The sequence below is a fragment of the Dipodomys spectabilis genome, unplaced genomic scaffold, assembly GCF_019054845.1.
Source record: "Dipodomys spectabilis isolate Male_0828 unplaced genomic scaffold, ASM1905484v1 ptg000297l, whole genome shotgun sequence".
In the NCBI taxonomy this organism is placed as follows: Eukaryota; Metazoa; Chordata; class Mammalia; order Rodentia; family Heteromyidae; genus Dipodomys; species Dipodomys spectabilis.
In genome coordinates, this window is record NW_024870974.1 from 14238895 (window position 1) to 14258777 (window position 19883).

The 19883-nt window shown below is 42.0% G+C and overlaps 1 protein-coding gene across 1 annotated transcript in view; it reads left to right on the forward strand.

Moving 5' to 3' along the window:
• Dchs2 (dachsous cadherin-related 2) overlaps positions 1 to 19595 on the forward strand; it is a 149804-nt gene extending 130209 nt beyond the window's left edge. The window contains exons 15-20 of the mRNA XM_042701600.1: positions 859 to 1070; positions 4819 to 4970; positions 10688 to 10818; positions 13272 to 13558; positions 14619 to 14751; positions 16993 to 19595. Of these exons, the coding sequence (XP_042557534.1) occupies positions 859 to 1070; positions 4819 to 4970; positions 10688 to 10818; positions 13272 to 13558; positions 14619 to 14751; positions 16993 to 19595 (3518 nt within the window). The remainder of the gene's footprint in view (positions 1 to 858; positions 1071 to 4818; positions 4971 to 10687; positions 10819 to 13271; positions 13559 to 14618; positions 14752 to 16992) is intronic.
• Positions 19596 to 19883: the final 288 nt, after the last annotated feature.

A 19883-nucleotide genomic window follows, 5' to 3' on the forward strand; every position in this document is an offset into this window, starting at 1 on the left:
ACTGAGCACTGGAGAGACGATGTTGGGTCAGAGTCAGGTATGGTCTCTGATTCACCTTGAGGAGCTCATACATCAAAGGAGCAACAAGACTGCATCAGGTAGACAGCACGATTGCATGGCTGCCTGCAATGCAGCTGCTCTGAGAGTCTGCTGGGGGCTGACACAATGAAGGTAAAAGTCCGGGAGAGTCCTTGAGAAAGGCTAGAGATGGCAGAGGTGGGTGGGTGGGTGCATCTTTTCAGGTCACTGGGGGCACATGCCTGGCAGCTCCAAAGTGAGCAAACAAGAGATGGGTATGTGCAATGGCTGCCGCAGAGATGGCAATGTGGAGCAAAATTATGAAGGATACCCCTGAGGGTGGAGGTGGGAATGGATCCAGGAAGCTGAAGCTGCTCGACTGGATCACAGTGGCCAGGAAAGCCAGTGAACGGGCGTTGCATGCAGGATGATGATGGCGTTCTTTGTGATCTAGTTCACAATGGAAACAGGTTTGGTGAAGAGAGAAGATAATTCAGGAGACCAAGAGTGAAAGGGTCAGGGGCACAGCCGCGGGGGACAGAGGTGGCTCACACAGGACGAGGGCTCCCATGGAGAGGAGGCCCATTTAAGAGGCCGCTCTCAGACATTCAGATTCTCTTCTTCTGTATCTACTTGAACTTTGCAAATATCTGTAAGTTGCCAGCTTTTATTTTTACTGATCCCAGTCAGTGGGCAAAGGAGGCCCCAAGGGTGGTCTTTTGAGAGACAATGAGCATGCAAATACATGAGTCAATACTCATAGATAGAATACTTTACAAGTAACATCACATTTTTTTCTTTCCTCTCTCTCTTTTTTTTTCTCCCTGGAAATAAATACAGGACATCTCACCGTGAAAAAACCCAGATCCCTTGATTTTGAAATCAGGAGTGAAGTACAACTCATTATTTTAGCTGAAAGCAGTGGGCAGATAGCCTACAGCAAAGTAGTCATCTTAATACAGGACGTGAATGATCACTTTCCACGATTCGGGCAAAGAGTTTACCAGGCATCAGTGTCTGAAGGCCAGCCCTACAATACTTATGTCATACAGGTAACAGAAATGCATGTGTGGGTGTGGGTGTGAATATGAGTGTGTGTGTGTGTGTGTGTGTAATAGAATCATCATGCAACATATATCAACACATCTAAGGCTTATATCATAAAATAAAATTTCAGTATTTGCAGGATATATACATTATTTGATGGATTGGATAACATCTTTTTTAAATTCTATTTTATTATCTTGAAGTATTAACAAATCAGTTTATAAGTACAATGCATCCTAATCAATGTCACCTTTTTCTTCATTCTCCCCATCCACTCCAGTCCAACCCTTTCTCTTAATTTTCTTAGTTTCATAGGGTATACATCAAGTATTATGACTGCGTTCTCCTCCCTTTCTCTCCCTATTTGTCTCTCCTTATTTTCTCTCTCTTATTTGGTGCTGAGAGCCATCCTTGTTTGGTGGTTTCTCTGTCTGCATTTAGACTAGGGTCCTTTCCCATTCCCTTCACCATTAAAGTGAGTCTCATGAAGCTGGGCACCAGAAGCTCTCTAAGTCCTCTTGAGCCTGTGTAAAGTCAGCACCACCTTTCAGATAGACTTAGCTTGGAGTAGGCCATTGCCTTTGTCTCTAGAATGCTGGTTTGTGATCACACCTATTCATACATCTGAAGTTTTCTGTCTATGCTAGTGGGCGTACATGTATCCAGGGCCTGCTAGTCAATTTGTGGACTAGGCCAACTGCAGTCTTACTTCTTACTATCTTCACCTGAGCACAGAGAAAGATACCATTTTACTTCTAGTCCAGGTCCTGATACACAAGATTTTCTGTGCTGGTGGGGATTGGTAGAAGCTCAGCTGTCTTATAGGTTTAGCATTGTGTCCCCCATCCTCTTCTACCTCATACACAGACTAGGACATCTGGGATCTTCCCAGCTGCTCTTTCTGAATTATTTTGTCTTATAGCAGTCTGGTTGCTCCACTCAACAGCCTGTCCCCTATAGTGCTAGGCCTTGACTCTGGTTTCAACCAACATGGAGATAACCCTGCAGGTGAAGACACCAACGTTTCCAGTCTTTATGATCCCTGCCCAGTGTGAGGCTGTTTGCTAGGGATGGCAGATACCTCTGGTGGCCCTCTGCTACAAGCTGATTCCTGTCCCGGGCCTTTGGCATGGTATTTCTCTGTCTTACATGCTAGCCAGAGTAAGGTCAGCCTCTCAGAGTGAAATAAATCCAACGAGTACACATTCAGTGTGGCATATGGGAGAGCCTCGTCTCCTTATGGTAGATGTGTAGAAGACCAAGTCAGGGACATAACAGTGAATGAACTGAAAACAGACAAGTATAAAATATGAATCTTAAAATAGGACGAGCTGCTCTTTTTATGGGTTACTTAGTTCATAGGCAGCTAGCTCTCATGTTCTTTCCGATTCAGAAGAGAAATGCAGAAGGCCCTAATGTAGAAGGTTCTGGTTCCTGTAGTGGCTACTTCCTGTATTTTTTTTTCCACTGCACTCCTTTGGATTACAACCCTATAAACTCTCTTTAAGGGATCATCCTTCTCTGTGGTCCCACTTCCACCCTGTCCCCCCTTGAAGGTGTCGTGAAGCACTTTTGCCTTAGGCAGAAGTTCTCCTTGGCACTTGAGTCTCAGATGGTGAAACGTGAAGACAGAGGGCGAGCAGAGCTGATTCATCTCTGTGGTAATGACTTGGAAGTCGGTGGCAGACCCTCCCATCCTCCCAGCCAATCACTGCTTGTCTTCCTTGAGGTGGCCTTGTTTTGATTCATTCTCTCTTGGTGAAGTTGGCCTCGTGGACACATTGGCAGGCACACTAAAGCACTCACTGACTCACTGCCCTGAGATACTCCCCCGTAACGCTTTTAAGTACTCAGCCCCAGGAGACATGACAGGCTTTATGTGTCTCCAGGTGGAGGCCAGGTTCTCCTCCAGGTGATACCTTTTTGTACCAAATAACTGCTTGTGTGCTCACTTGATGAGGCCCTGGGCACTCCATATGGCCTCCAGGTCCCCAGAGGACCCACAAAGCAGTGTGAGGAGTAGATTGAGAGGGAAGGGATTAGAAGCAAAACTCCATTAGGACATCAGTGTAGTAGAGCAGACCTGGATGGAGATGACAATGTGCACAGGTAAGGCTGAGGGGCTCAGAAAATGTGCAGCTGTGAAGGAAACCAGTAAGTGTGCATCAGGTCCAGTTTTAGTGTAAGGCATTGTTCTTTAAATGGGCATATATTGAATTATGCACAGGAACGGGCTTCATCATCAAATTTCCATACATGCAAATAATGCACTTGGCAATTTGGGTCTTAAACAAAATTGCTATAACTGGGTTAGTGAATAAAATTTCATGCAAATTAGACAATTTCTCTCCAGGGAAGAGTGAGAGAAAACTTTTTTCCTATCTGATAACTCACCACATAAAAGGAATCAGAATCTAAATGTGTCATCCCTAAGTCTAGGCTTTGTTTCATTTTTCAAAAAAAAGATTTCCTTAAAACTTGAATATAATATAAAAATTCACACGTGTTCTGTCTTAATACATACTTCAAGGAATAAAAAGGAATGAAAAATGATCACTCACTGTATTGTATTACCCAAGGACCAATAGACATTGAGAGCCCAAAAACCACTGATGAGTTATGGTTAAAACAAAATTTTATTTGAGCCAGAAAGCGCTGATGGGACAGGAACATACCCGAGCCTGCGTCAGCTTTTTAGCATTCTCGCCTGGGACAGGGAGAGGGGGAGGCTGTCCATTTTGGCCAGTGGTCACTCTAAAACGTTGAGCCTTAAGTTCAAACTTCCCACCAGGGTCTTCCAGCCTAGAGATTATTGGGGAATAGAATAAAGGATGAGGTGGCTTAATAATAGCAGAAGCAGAGTTACAGAAGCTAAAAGAGCTGTTTAGTCAGTATACAAGTCCTGTCTAGGGGCAGAGATAGAATACTTTTGGTGGGGGTTACAGTTCGGTTTTACAATGACAAAAGCACAGTTACATTTATATTCCAAAATCATACATTATTGATAAGCAGGGGCTTCTAATTCCTATGTAACCTAAATCAACTATTATTTTTCATCCTTAATTTCCCTACTACAACAACTGTATGTTTCTTGTGTCATTATTTCCATTTCTGCTTCAAGCATGAACCCATATTCAGCATTGGAAGTCATCTATTCAAGCACATTTGATTTCTTTCCATTATTTTTGTCTATTTCATAAAATGGTAGCCCAAAAGTATCTGAAAGTTACTTGGAAATCCTTCAGATGAGTGTGCAGGACTTTTCTCCCCCATTGTCCACTGTCCACTTTATTATAGAGTTAAATATAAGCTGTACATTGGTATATTTTGTGTGTGTGTGTGTGTGTGTGTGTGTGTGTATGTGTACGCGTGCACGTGCATGCTGTGCCCATCCTGGGGATAGGCCTGGCAGGGCCTGGGTACTGTCTCTGAGCTTTTTGCTCAAGGCTAGCTCTACCACTTGAGCCTCAGCTCTACTTTTTGCTTTTTGGTGGTTCATTAGAATTAAGAATTTCATGGACTTTCCTACCTAGGCTGGCTTTGAACTGTGATCTTCAGATCTCAGCCTCCTGAGTAGTTGGGATTACAGGTGTGAGCCACTGGCACCAGGCTTGCTAGTATCATTTTCATCACTGTTTAGAACACACCTTTGACAATCTGTGATTCTTTCATAATGCATTTCTCTGCAAAGCAGGCTTAGTCATACATATTGAGGATGAAATCTTTCCTAATGGAAGAGTTGTTTTCTCACAGGTGTTTGCTACTGACCCGGACAGTGGGTTGAAGGGCCTGGTTGATTATTCCTTTCTCTCTGGCAATGAAGAAGAAGCCTTCCACATTGATGCCACAAGCGGTGTGATAACCACGAAGGCAGATCTGGATTATGAGTCTACCAGCTCCTATAGGTTTGTCCAGGACTGACATCCATGGGGTTGCTTATTCACCTCTCATTTAGGGGCTCAACTTCCTGTTGTGTAGACAACTGAGTTGTCAGCTGTGCTTTCCCTTTTGTTTATTTTCTGCTGTCCTGGGGCCTGGGTGTTGTCCCTGAGCTTTTGTACTCCAGGCTCTTACTCTACCATTTGAGCCATAGTACCACTCTGGCTTTTTTGGTGGTTAATTGGGGATAAGAGTCTCACAGACTTTCCTGCCCTAGGCTGGTTTCAAATAGTGATCCTCAAATCTTAGTAGCTAGGATTTCAGGCATGAGCCACCAGGGCTCATTTATTTTTGGTAATACTCAGGTTTGAACTCAAGGCCTCATACTTGCTAGACAGGCATTCTTACCACCGGCACTTGCTTCCAGCTCTAATTTTTGCTTGTCAGTTTTGAGTTAGGTTCTCACTTTTTGCCTATGTTAGACTTCCGGGCAGCTAGGATATCAAGTATGGGCTTACTGTGTCTAGTTCTTCCTTGAGAAGGAATCTGGAAAATCTGCTGGGGTTGGCTTCAGAAGGTCATGATTCCAACTCTCTCAGCCTCTCAGAGTTCTAGGTAGGAGCCACTCTGCTTGATCATTCTTTTGGGCATGTTTAGTCTTAAAAATTGTTTGTTGTTTTAAAAAAAATGATTGGACTAGTCGTAACACGTTATGCATTTGTGAAGCATGAACACTCAGTGAAGGTCATTACAAAGACCACGTTTGTGAAATGCCTTCTGAACAGTGGTCACTACAAATGCCTGCTGTCATTGCTTTCACCAAAAATGGTGCTCTACCACTTGAGCCACACCTCCATTCCTCATTTTTTTTTCAGCTATGATCTCATGATTTTTGACTAGGGTCATCCTTCTATCTCTGTCTCCTGAACAGATGGAATTATAGCAGTGTGTGACTTCATGCTCAGATCTCTACAACGTAAAAGGAATTGCTTGCTTCTAGGATTTTCCATTTCCCACGCTCAGTTTTGGGTGGTTGTGGGTAACTGAAGCTGTGAGACAAACATCACTGGAGTGAGGGCACTGTATTTCATTGCATCTTCTAGTCCATCAGGAACTAGGTGGGCAATGTTCTTACAGCCTGAGGACGAAACAGACCTACAGACCTACAGACCTACAGTGGCTTGGTTAGGTCTTGCTACTATCTTAGATCAAATTTTGACTTACCCCCAGAAATTTTGAGCCAGAGTCACATTATTTCCACCATATAAGCTTCAGAGAGGATCTCCTATTTAAGAAAAAACAGATATTCTCAAATCCAGGTCAGTGTTGTCTTGTGACTTGCTTGCTTTCATGTTTTATGAAGAGTGTACAATACATTCATGTGGTTAAGCAATGAGAACTGGTTAAAACAAAATATGTTTGGCATATTTAACCTCTAAGAAAACATTCCAATCAAAAGTTTAATTAAATGGCTTTTTTCATTTATTTGGTTAATATGCTTTTAAATAGTAATTCAAAAGTATTTTTAAAGCTTATGACTCTACCATTAACTATTTGGAATTTTTTGAGTAATGTTTTAATGTAATTAATTTTTCTTGTTTATAAATACATTAAAACCTATTCCTGCATTGTTGCTATAGTAATTTTAAGTATGAGGAGTTTTTCCTCCCTGGAGTAATGCAGGTAACTCTCAGCCCAAGTGCTATTTGAGTGATCACAAGAAGAGATTATTGGAAGTCTGCTTTATGTTCCGTGAACTAAGTGGTTTCCAGTTGTAATGACTTCTGTTAAGTGTTCTTACTCAATGGAGCCTAATTGATAATTAAGTCTAACTTTCAACTGTTTCCCATTTGCGTCATAGTTTCTATGTTCTCAACATTTAAATTGGTCCCACTATTTTTAAGAAAAAAAAAAAAAACACGCCTTTTCCCCTAATTCCTTATGAAGAATTTTACTCAAAATTGGGAGAAACAAGAACCAAAAGGAGTTGACCCCCCCTCCCCCACACAGGTGTCTGTGTGAGGGTATCATATCTCCTCTTCTTCCTCCTTCCTCTGTCCCCCTTCCCTCCCTCCTTCCCTCAGTCCTTTCCTCCTTCCCTTCCCTCTTTTTTCCCCTCTACCTCTTCCCCCTACTTCTTCACCAAGACAAGGAGATAAGTGAATAAAGCAGAGTATGTCAGTTATGATTCCACTAAATATAAATGTATCAGTTGTTGTTAGTTTTCATAAGAGAACACAGTTAAGAAAACTCAGTGGAAAGATTATTAAAAATTGTAAGTTATGAAAATTATCTATGGCAGTATAGATTAAACAGTGAAGGTACAAACAGTGAAGGTATGGAAGTGCTTTTGATTGAGTCTTCTTTGGCACCTCCTCCCCTTTTTTCTCTGGATGCACCCTGAGATACCATGGTCCCCCCATTGAGCTCTGTTTAAATAAATATTGTCCTTTCATGTAAATTATTCTGGATGTAGATTGAGTTTATTCAATGTGACACACAAAGTATTAATGCATGGTGAATCCAAATTGTATACGTTAAATTTACATATGTTGTCAAGACATACCACAGGTTTAAAAACCTGGTCTGGCGTGGTCCCACCAGGCCTACAAGTTGAATACATTGAACTAGGGCACGAAAAAGAAAAGAAAAAATTATAAAATACGAAAGAAAAAACTCTCTGGTAGATGGTTATAAATTTCTGAAAACTATTTACCAAGCAAGAGTCTTGGGTTGCAAAGTCTTTGGTAGCTGGGATAGTAGACGCATGCCTCCTCATCCAGGTTCTAGTTGATTAAGCTAGGGTCTCAAGATCTTTATACTTAGTCTTTTCTCAGCCTCCCCTGTTTCTAGGACTATAAGTGTGAGCCATTGTGCCAGCTTCTTTTATAAGAGAATAAAAGGCATTGTTCTTTTTATTTTCTAAAACCCATGGTTTTGGTTGAGAAGTTTTACAGAGTTCTAATTACTTTTTATGATGATTTCCACCCTCTCCCTTTTCTCTTTGGAAGTTTTTAAGTGACTCTTTTTATACATCATATTTAGAAATCTTGTTATATATACTTTGAATCTCCATATGCTGAATACTCAGGTCTGCTTAAATAAGGAGACTTCTACTTTCATGCATTATTTCATTGATGATTTCCTGTTTTCTGTTTTGTTTCTTATTTTTTTTTTGTCCTGTATTTTTTTCCATGTTTCTTTTTCCTAAGGCCTTATTCAATAGGTGTCAATCTTATTTGCAATGTTGGATTGTCATGAAAAATCCTTGGTTAGTTATATTTTATTTTCAGCTTCCCATTTCTTGTTTGTTGGATTATTTTTATTGTTGTACTTCTCGGGGCTATTTCTTTAATTTTAATCTTATAAACTTTAGTTTTGTGTTCCAATTAAAATTGGAAGAATATCATATTTACATATTAATATGTTGTATATTATACATCTGAGGTATATATACGTTTGCACACTTTGAAACAGATCTTCCATGTTCCTTGGTATCTTTCACAGTACCTGTTCTTACTTTATGTCTGCATTAGCTTCTCGTGACTGTCCAAGGACACTGGTTAGAAATGTTAAATTTCCTTTAGTTCCCTTCATTCTTTTCCCTTGTTGTCTATTCTGAGCTCTCTTATTTGTTCTGGAGGCTTTTTGTAGGTGACTGATAACCCTTGAATATGAGTGGAGAGATAGAAAGTCACTAGAATCTCTGTGACTAGAGGGCTCTGGTTCACATTCTTCTCTTTCAGAGCAAGCAGCAGGGGCACTGCTGACTTTTTGGGTGACATGTGGATGACAGCATATAGAGAGTCTTTGAGAGGGAACCTCATTTCTCCTCCAATATCGCTGCATAGACACTACATCATCACCCACATCCCTAAGTTACATTAGGGTCCACTTTTGGTGTTGCATCTACGTAACCAAATTTTCTCCAACCCCTGCATCTTAATCTCTTGCATCTTCCAAAAATCTTAATACTACTTATCCATCTCACTCACCAATCTTACCTTCCGTTTCTCTCTAGACTTGTGAACATTATTTCAAATGTCCTCTCCATCATGTGAGTGGATTCTTGGGAGAAAGCGCAGATAAATTTAAGAAGTCAGCTTATTGTTTTTCACCAGGAATCCCCATTCTTTTTATAGGATTACTTTTCTTAGAATTTCAGAAGGAACAGAAAATTTCTTGGTAGAAATTAAAGATATAGGAGAGAAAGTCATTGAAAAAACTCCCCTGCCAACAATTTCAGTATGTTAAAGCCATCAAGCTAGACCTTGCCTGGTCAAAGGCCTCATTTGTAAACTTAACACAGTAGATGAAACTTCCCATGGTTGGGCAAACAGGAACAATATGTTTTGTCCTGCGTCTGGCCGATTTCACTGACAGTCTTCGCTGATTGCACTAATCAGGACAACAGTTCTGAGGGACAAAGCCAATTGGATGGGTTGCGACCAATGGTTTCACTCCCAGTGCCAAGGAGCCATCAGAGATGAACTTGAGGTCTCCCAGACCGTCTCTCTGGCAGAATCTCTGCAGTTCAACTTCCATCATTTCTTATTTGTTCTTCATGCTGTTGGGAAAGCTGCTCCTTGCTGTTTTGTTTTGAAATTGGAAAACATATCTCTTTCCCTATAAAAAAAATCTCATATTTCCCCCATCTGATGATGGTAACATTATAAATATAAAGGTGACTGTATCTACAGTAAAAGAGGATGATGGGACTTTGATTTTGATGTCTTGGCTTAGACTTTAGGTAACAAGAAGGTGTAGACTGCAGAGGGAGAAAGTATTACGAGCTGATTATTTTCAGTAAAGTCTTTCCATATGCTCCGGACCGATGGTCATGCTCACAAAATCACCTCTCCACATGGAGTCATTCCTCAACTCCAGACATAACTGTGACTTCCAAATTCTTATTCTACTGAGATCCCGGCGATAATAGTGTCTCAAGCACCAACTCTGGGCCTCGTGTGTGGCAGGTACACCGTGATCATGCCCCCTAAGTGGAGTTCCACCCACAAAAGAACCGACGTTTACGTTACATTGTTTTTTTCTAATGTTTAGGATTGGAAAAAGAAACTTAAAGGATGCTAACAAGGGGAAAGAAATTGTGTCCAAATTCAAGACTATTTCTTTAAAAAATAGTGTCTACAATTGGCTAAGATGAATATACTACACACCACCCTGCCCAGTTTTCTTTCTCTTGAGAGGAGGTCTCATGAACTTCTTTCCTTCCTTCCTTCCTTCCTTCTTTCCTTCTTTCCTTTCTTTCCCTTCCTTCCTTCCTTCCTTCCTTCCTTCCTTCCTTCCTTCCTTCCTTCCTTCCTTCCTTCCTTCCTTCCTTCCTTCTTTCCTTCCTTCTTTCTTTCTTTCCCTTCCTTCCTTCCTTCCTTCCTTCCTTCCTTCCTTCCTTCCTTCCTTCCTTCCTTCCTTCCTTCCTTCCTTCCTTCCTTTCTTTCTTTCTTTCTTTCTTTCTTTCTTTCGCTCTTTCTTTCTTTCGTTCTTTCTTTCTTTCTTTCGTTCTTTCTTTGCCCAGAACTGGACTGGAACCTCAATCCTCCTGATCTCAGTCTCCCTAGGAGCTAGGGTAAGCCAGTGTGGAATGCATTTTAAATGATGCCATTTAGAAGAAGCCAGGGGAGAAATAAAAGCAGCTAGGCAGCTCATTTTTAAATTTTTGACTGCCTATCTATGCTGGCTGGATTCCTGAAGGAACATAACATTCCCTGATTCTTTTTCAAACCAGCTTGATCGTGCAAGCCACGGATAGAGGGGTGCCCCAGCGTTCTGACACAGCTGTGATCAAGGTCCAGGTGACCGACAGAAATGACAATCCTCCCACTTTGCCCCCCTGGGACACAGTCGAAATTGCAGAAAGTAAGTGTGGGATGGTGTTTTGGCTTACACAGTACCTTTTTCATTTTATAGCCAGATGATATATTAACTATGAGTGTTTGTTCTCAATGGTCATGCAAGCTAAGTACTCTGCCTTCATTTTATGGAGTAATTGGTGGATTGTAGCAGTGGCTGCACTGCTGGGTTACAGCTCATCTCTTTGTGGTTGGAATTGAAAGCAGTGGTGGCCCCTCATTTTGTCACCCTGTTTTGTTTTGTTTGTTTTTGGTGGAGGAATGGCAGTGCTGGAGTGTGAACTCAGACCCTTGCACTTCAGAGGCAGCTACTTTACCAATTGAGCTGTGCCTCCAGTCCATTTTGCTGTAGCCTTTTTTTTTTTTTTTCAGATAAACTCTTGTGCTTTTTGCTTAGAGCCAGCCTCAGTCAGTTTATGTAGACATAAACCACCATGCCTGGCTTGTTTGTAAAGGTGGAGTCTCACTACGTATTTTTTTTTTTTTGCCTGAGCTGGACCCTAATTTCAGTGCTTATGATCTCTGCCTCATTTTTTTTTAATATCCAGTTCTTTCCTAAAGTGCTCCTTACATTTGATTACATTTGTTTTGCAAAAAGCCACCTCTCACCAAGGGTTGAAAAGTTTTATGCATAAGGATGTCTAAAAATAGTATATTCTACAATAAAAAAAAGTCCTTCAGTTTTGCCTCTCACTTATATGATGTATTTTCATATGGTTGAAAGTATTACTTCTCCCTGCAGACAGCGATGTTAAGATACAGTAATGCGCCCACAGTATAGGCATGAGCCAGAAGGAACTGAATACAGAAGACATGTGGGTGAGCATTGAGAATGCTCAAACTTAGCTGTCTGAGCTAAGCTAAGCTTAGTTCTGTCTGATGGCTCACACCTCTAATTCTGTCCACTCCTGAGGCTGAAACCTGAAGGATAGGGTTTGTAAGCCAGCTCAAGAAGAAAAATCTGCCCGATTCCATCTCCAGTTAGCTACAAAACGCTGTATTGGAGGTATAGATCAAATGGTATAGTACCACCCATGAACAAGAAAGACAAGCACGTATGAGCCCCGAGTTCAAACCCTGATATACAAAACAAACTTAAGCTTGAAAGCTGAGAATCTTGTCTCATATACAGTGGAGCCATCCTTTCCACTTGTACCACACCTGAAGCTTAGAAACAAAGCCAGTTTCAGGGGAAGTTAGGCTGGAGAGCACATGTATGTGCGATACTGACTGTGTAACCTAGAGGATGTTTCATTGTTTGTTTTTGCTAGTACTGGAGTTTGAATTCAGGCCCTCATATTCAGTTCACTTAGTTTACTGAAGCAGGCCCTCTCTGCTTGTTCAACTAGTGCTCTACCACGTAAGCCATGTCCCCAGTCCAGTGTTCTGATGGCTATTTTGGAGATAGAGTCTCATGGACTTTTCTATGCCCAGGCTGTCCTTCAACATCAGTTCTCTAGGTCTGAGCCTCCTGAGTAGCTAGGATTATAGAGGTGATCTACCAAAGCCAGAGTAATATTAGAGATTTGTTTTCATTTCTAACATGAGTTGTGTTTTGTGTTTCTGTAGGGTTCTTTCTTTGGTCTGGGTTTGTGTGTATGTGTGTGTGTGTGTGTGTGTGTGTGTGTGTGTGTGTGTGTGTGTGTGTGTGTGTGTGTGTGTGCCTGTTTGTGAGTGCATGCATGTATGCACACATGTGCTGGTCCTAGGGCTTGAACTCAGGGAGCATCTGGGATCTGTCTCTGAGCTTTTTTTAAAATTTTTTGCTCAAGGCTGGTGCTCTACCACTTGAGCTACAGCTCGATTTCTGGCTTTTTGATGATTAATTGGAGATTAGAGTACTTTCCTGCCTGGACTGGCTTTAATCACGATCCTCGGATCTCAGCTTCCCCAGTAGCTAAGAGGACAGGTGTGAGCCCACCTGGCTCTTTCTGTAGTTTTAATAATTTTGAGATTCAGATTTAACAGCATCAAAGAATGTACACTCCCAGAGAAGGAATAACTGAAAATAAATATAAGGAAACATGTACTAATTCTAATATGTGTATCTAAACATTCTCATTCAAGTCTGGTCTGCCTTTCAAAATTTTACATTTTGAGTAATATGTGAGAATTTATGGTTTTGATGTAGAAATTATATCATAGAGCTAAGTGCCTAGAATGTTCCTTGATTGCGGAATTGTGCTATAAGTTTAGAATGAAAGAATGCAATATAAACATATTGAATAAACCCTGCGCCATCGATATCATACTCTGTGATAAATTTTCACTTTGTGATCGGGTTCATAAATTCTTCAGAGTTGTTGTTTAGTTCATAAAAAGTTTAGTATGAGAACTCATGCAAGAAAGAGCAAACCATATTGAACTTAGAATGTGAAAATACTTGGATTGAACTATTCAGGGCACACTGTGAGCAGTATGAATTGTAACGGAGGCTGACTGTGGTCTTGATTGTTGCAGATTCCTTGCCTGGTGTCATTGTGTCTCGGGTATCAGCTCATGATGCTGATGCGAATCCAGCTGTCATCTTCAGTATCACCCAGGCGAGCAATCCTGGAACCAAGTTTGCGATCGACCAGAACACGGGAGAAGTGATGTTGGTTCAGCCACTGGACTTTGAAGACGCTACGGAATATGAGCTGTTCATCCACGTTTCTGATTCAGTGCACCACACACAGGGATCTCTTGTCATCCGGGTGCTGGATGTCAATGACAACCCACCAGTGTTTTCTCAAGAGATCTACCAGGTACGAGGCTTCATGAGAGGCTGAAGCCACTGTGACTAACAAATGATGTCAGCCTCCCATCGCTCACCACATGTTACGCAGACAGGAGTCAGCTTTTCCTCCTGAGTTGCTGCTGCAGGTTTTAGATTCAATGTTTTGTGGAGGATGTAAGTACCTGTGGAATTCAGCATCTCGTTTGGCTCACTTGAGTAGGTCGTCAGCTTAAATTTTTTAAAAGGAGATTGGAATCCAGTTGTTCCTCACTATTGAAACACAGCTAATATTCGCAAAGCCAGAGATAAGACAGAGGAGTTTGGGTTATCTGAAGTTAATTTGATAAAGTTCTTTCTTTCCTAGGCAGTGTTTATTTCACAGACTAACATCTTGTAGGACCAACTCATGAGCAAATCAATAAAAGTCAGATATTAGGTCTTAGGGCCCAGTGTATGTTTATAGACGGAGAGGCAGTGATAACATTCCTTGAGGAAACTAAAGTACAGGACTCTTGACTGCACCAAAGCAAGTCCTAAGACTAAACCCAGGAGAAAGCTGACTTCAGCAGTGACTTCCTGGGAGGCCTTGCATGACTTATACAGCCTTAGCCACTGCGCTAGCCTCTTCCAGGCAGAAATAGTTCAGAAGGGAAAAAATGTCATAATAAAAATTAAAACATCTACTCAAGAGGCTGAGATCTGAGGATTGTGGTTCGAAGCCAGCTGAGGCAGAAAAGTCCCTGGGAGACTCTTACCTCCAATTAACTACTTAAAACCTCAAAGTGGTGCTATGGTTCAAGTGGTAGAATGCTAGCCTTGAGCACACAGAGGCTCAGGGACAGCACCCAAGCCCTGAGTTCAAGCCCCACAACCGACAAAAAAGATAAATAAAACAGAATGAAATTACTTCTTTCTGAATCCAGGGACTATTACCATACCATTTTAATATGTCAACTGCATACATTAATGTGTCTGATGAAAGTGCAGTTTCTATAATCAAAATGAATAGAAGGATCATATGGTCAGCTCTGTTTATGAGAATAGTTTCATCCTTATGCATCATGTCTCCTTTATTTCCCCCATTTCAGGTGACAGTTCCTGAATCTGTACCTCTGGGGCACTCAGTGTTATCTGTGTCAGCCATAGATTTAGAAAGCAGTGAGAACATTTCTTACAGAATCCTTTCTTCTCCTCAGGAGTTTGCCATTGATCCTGTGAATGGTGAGTTACTTCTAGTGCCTTTGGGCCTCGTAGGTTTGGGTTGTAGGGTGGGAACATGAGCTAACCCCTTCTGAAAGCTCCTAAAATAATCTCCTGCCACAAACCCTGAACGCCACCTGCTGATTTGATTTCACATCAAACACTATGGTACCAAATGCCACTGCTGTTTCTCCTCTCTGGCATCTCAGTGGAAGCAAAAGATACTTGTTTAACCAGCTACAGATCAAACAGTTATCCCAGGATGAAAATAATAATGTTGGAAAGATTGATTATTAGAGTAAAGGAAACTGGTTTTCTAAACTAAGTGGAAAAAATTCAATTATAGCATTATATGCTCAATACAGAAAATAATAGTAAAAAGGGTAATAGAGAAGGCTATTGAAAAATATAATAAAAATGCAAAACCTGTAATCCTAGCTACTCAGAGGGCTGAGATCTGAGGGTTGTGGTTTGAAGCCAGCCCAGACAGGAAAGTCTGTGAGACTCTGATCTCCAATTAACCACCAAAAAGCTGGAAGTAGAGCTGTGGCTCTAGTGGTAGAAGGCTAGCCTTAAGCAACAAAGCTCAGGACAGTGCCACGGCCCTGAGTTCAAGCCCCAGGACCTGCACAGAAAAAAAGGGATGAATTCAAGCATTCATCTCAGCCAAACAAAACGCACTGTGGTGTTTACTTGATGTCTTCCAAAGCTCTTTGCATCTTTATCCACAAACAAGACTTTTGTGGTTGTGAAATGTTCAGACAAAGTAATTGCAGCCAAGAACAGTTTAAAAAAGTATGGGGAAAGTGTAACAGTGAATGGACAAGAAAAGCTAAATCCTGTCAGGAAGAATAACCAAGAAAATCACTGCTTTTACAGGGAACACCTTAGAAAAGAGTAGGACCTGGGATACAGCACACTGTGCGTCCCCATCTCTCCCTAGCACTGCATCCACAAGGTAAAGCTAAGAGTTAACTTTAGAACAACCTGAAAGAAGGTTATAGGCACAAATAGCAGAGTGAGGCCTGCCGAGCATGGTAAAGGGAGCTGTGGGTATACAGTATTGCTGTCAATACTGTGTCTGGATAACTGATGTGTACAGACAAACACAGCAGGAATCTGGATGTCCGTTCTCTCCTGTACCTGTCTGTGTCTCTTGTTGATATCACCTCTCAGATGATATCAAGTGCTGGCATAGCCCATCGCTGTATACAACAACCATTGCAATGAGATGTTGACTGGAATGCTTTTTTTTAATCTGTATGTGTACTGGTCCTGGGGCTTGAACTCAGGGCCTGAATATTGTCTATGAACTTTGTGCTCAAGGCTAACGACTCTATATCTCTTGAGCAACAGCTACACAACTGTTTTTTTGGTGGCTTATTGGAGATAAGAGTCAGTTCTGGACTATACTGAGTGGGCTGACTTTGAACTGAAATCCTCAGACCTCAGCCTTCTGAGTAGCTAGGATTACAGGCATGGGCCACTAGGTCCCAGATTAGAATGCTTTTAAAACATGAATTGTTTCAAGTCAGTTTAGGTCCTGGCATGAATTGAAATCTGACATTTAAATGTTAACATTTAGTGTGCTTTTTAGGGACCATACTTAAAATACATTCATCTTAAAAATTATATACATATTTATAAAATTATATATTTCTATATTTAATAAAACAAAGTGTATTAAAGATTTTTTCCATTAAGAGAAAAATCCACTTATTGAACTATGAACTTTAAGAACAATTTCTCTGTAATCAAGCAGTAGTTATTTCCACAGCAAATATCTTTTTTTTTTGTAGTACTGAGTATTGAACCCAATACTGAGTATTGAATTCAAGAATACTAGGCAAGTGTTTTACCATTTAGCTATCTCCAAGCCTTTAAAAAATCCACAAACATTTATTATGAGATACTTCTTTTTTTGGGGGGGGGGGTCTGATCTTGGGGCCTGAACTCTGGGCCTGGGTGCTGTCCCTCAGCTCTTCAGCTCAAGACTAGTGCTCTATCACTTGAGCCACAGCACCACTTCTGGCTTTTTTTCTTTTTGCTTATGTGGTGCTGAGGTATCAAACCCAGGGCCTCATGCATGCAAGGCAAGCGCTGAGCCACCTTCCCAGCCCTCTGAGATACTTCTATATGGAAGTAGCTTAGCACATCTGATCATGAACCAGATCCATTCAAATATTTAGGAAGTATTTGCTGGCTAAATGAATGATGGACATTTAATTTCACACCATTAACACTCTCCATCTTGTTTCTCAGGTACCATATTTACTATCAATCCTGTCTTACTTCTGGAAACGACGTCAATAATTCGATTTCTTGTTGAAGCCAATGATGGTGGAATTCCTCCCCTGAAAGCTCTTACATTAGTGGAGGTAAAAATAGCAGATCTGAATGACCAGGCTCCTGAGTTTCCTGTAGAACTCTATAATCTTAGCTTGAGTGAAGACACTCCCATTGGAAGTACACTTATCACATTTTCAACTACTGACCGTGATTGGACACTTGACAACACACATGTTGAGTATGCCGTCATCAGTGGCCAATCACAAAACATCTTCCATGTGGAAACTCGTCTCCTTCCCTCAGAATACCCTTTGAAGCAAGTTGGTTCTCTTGTGTTGCTTCGCAATCTAGATAGAGAAGCCAGTGACAGCCACCAGCTTGTCATTCTAGCATCCGACCATGGCTGTCCCCCATTGAGTTCCACAATGGTGGTATCCATTCAAGTGCTAGATGTCAATGACAGTCCCCCAGAATTCACCAGTCTGGAATACCACGCCCATGTCAAGGAAAGCACCCCTGCCGGAAGCCACATCACCATGATCTCAGCACATGACAGTGACATCGGTTCCCATGCAGAAATCGTCTATGACATCATTTCTGGAAACGAGAAGGGACATTTCCACCTAGAGGCAAAAACTGGAGTTTTTTATCTGGCTAAGCCTCTGGATTATGAAGAAATCATCAAATTCACTCTGACTGTCCGGGCCTCTGATGAAGAGAGGAAACAATTTGCTTTTGCGGTTGTGTTGATCCATGTCTTAGATGATAATGATCACATGCCTCAGTTTTTGTCCTCAAGCATGAATTGTGTCGTTCCAGAAAATCGGCCTGTGCCTTTCACCATATGCTCAGTAAATGCTGTGGATTTGGATTCCGGTCCTTATGGAGAAGTGACCTATTCTATTCTGTCACCCTGTTTTGTCACCCATGGAATTCCTTCTGCTCATGATCTCTTTGTCATTGACCCTTTCACAGGTGACATCCAAGCTAAGCAAATCCTTGACTACGAAAGCATTGATTCATACTGCCTTGTGGTTCAAGCGGAAGATAGAGGTGGCTTAACCTCCTCCTTAATGCTCTGGGTGGAGGTTGAAGGGGTAGATGAATTCGAGCCCATTTTCACTCAAGATCAGTACTTTTTCAGCCTTCCTGCAAAGATTGGAGGGAGACAGCTGATTGGCAGAGTGGAAGCCTTCGATGCCGACGCAGGCGCTGATGGGGTTGTTCTCTACTCCCTTGAAACTGCATCTCCTTTCTTCTCAGTGAACAAAACAAATGGTAATATTTATTGGGTGCGAGCCCCTCCCTTCCTAGACAGTCACAGGGGCAAAGAAGGTACCTTGGAAATGAAAATAATGGCTCATAGCCCCAAACCAGGCTCCAAGTTTACACTCTGCAGCGTGTTTGTGAATGGCTCTCTATCCTCAGAAGGAAACCTTGCAACAGTGTCTGCCCACAGCTTCTCCATCAGCCTCACAGTCTCCTCTTTGGTGTTTCTGTTCGTCTTCTGTGCTCTCATTTTCCTGATTTTAAGACATAAACAAAAAGAAGACACCCCACACAGTTCCAAGGAGAAGAAGACATCATCCAACCTGGAGCCCAACCCGAGGATGACGGCGGATGCTAATATGTGCCAGGCCTTCCAGGAGGTGAAGGGGGGCGGGGATGAGGCAGGGGCTGGGGGCACCGTGCCCGAATGGCTGGGTTTAATAAGCATCCTGCAGAAGGACACTGTCCACTTGTATAGACACTCAAACTCCAGCGGTCACTGCTCGGTCGAAGGAGAAACGGCAGAAGACAAGGAAATCCAGCAGATTAATGAACATCCCTACAGAAAGGACTCAGATTCAGCTCTTAGTGAGCGGGGGTCCAGGGTACCAGACTCAGGAATCCCTAGGGATTCAGACCAGCTCTCCTGCCTGTCTGGGGAGACGGATGGAATGGCTATTGCTGACGCAGTAGAATCCAGCCATACATTTGAGGGGGAAGAAGGAGGCAAAGGCTTAGTGTATGTCCAGAATAATGAGTTACCTCAGGCGCTTCAGCAGAGAGACACAAGCCAGGAGGTACGGGCTGATGGTAGGAACGAGTTCATTTCAGAGGCACAGGAAGTGAAACGTGCCACCTTTTTACCTCAGATCACATGTGATCATGATGTCAGAGGCAGCGACTCCTGGAACTATCTGCTCAGGTGGGAACCCAGGTTCCAGCCTCTTGCTTCAGTGTTTAATGATCTTGCAAAACTAAAGGATGAAAATGTACCTACACCTGGCATCCCGAAAAACAGGAAGTCTTCTGTTTGTCTACCTCCTTTGATCACAGCAGTAGCCCAGCCTGGCATTAAAGCAGTTCCACCAAGAATGCCAGCCATGGCCCCAGCACAGGTACTTCACGAATACCCCCGCTCCCCTATTCTCTACCATGGCAGTTCTCTGCCAGAAGCGATGACCCCTAGCTTTTCTCCATCTCTTTCACTCTTAACCATTCAGGCTTCTGCCAGATTGCCAGCATTATTAGGAACGCACCGCGGTGGTACGGGCCATGAATTGGAAGCAGGAGATGAAGTTCAAATATAAAACAATATGGCACCAACTCGCTTCTCACCATCAATCACGAACAGCTCAACAAAATATTCTCAAACAAGCCCTCGGGGACTGGGATCATTCTTACCTAAAAAAAAAAAAATCCCGGTATTTCAGACAGGATTTTAAAACCTCTCTAGTGAAGTTTCTCCAATTTCTTTTAGCTTTAGTATGAAGTTATTTCTTCTTTGAGTCTTTTATGGTTTGCTCTCAGGACTCGGCCAACTTGGATGGATCAGCGTATAGATTGTCCTGCCTGGTTTTGGGAAGGGTTAGAATTCC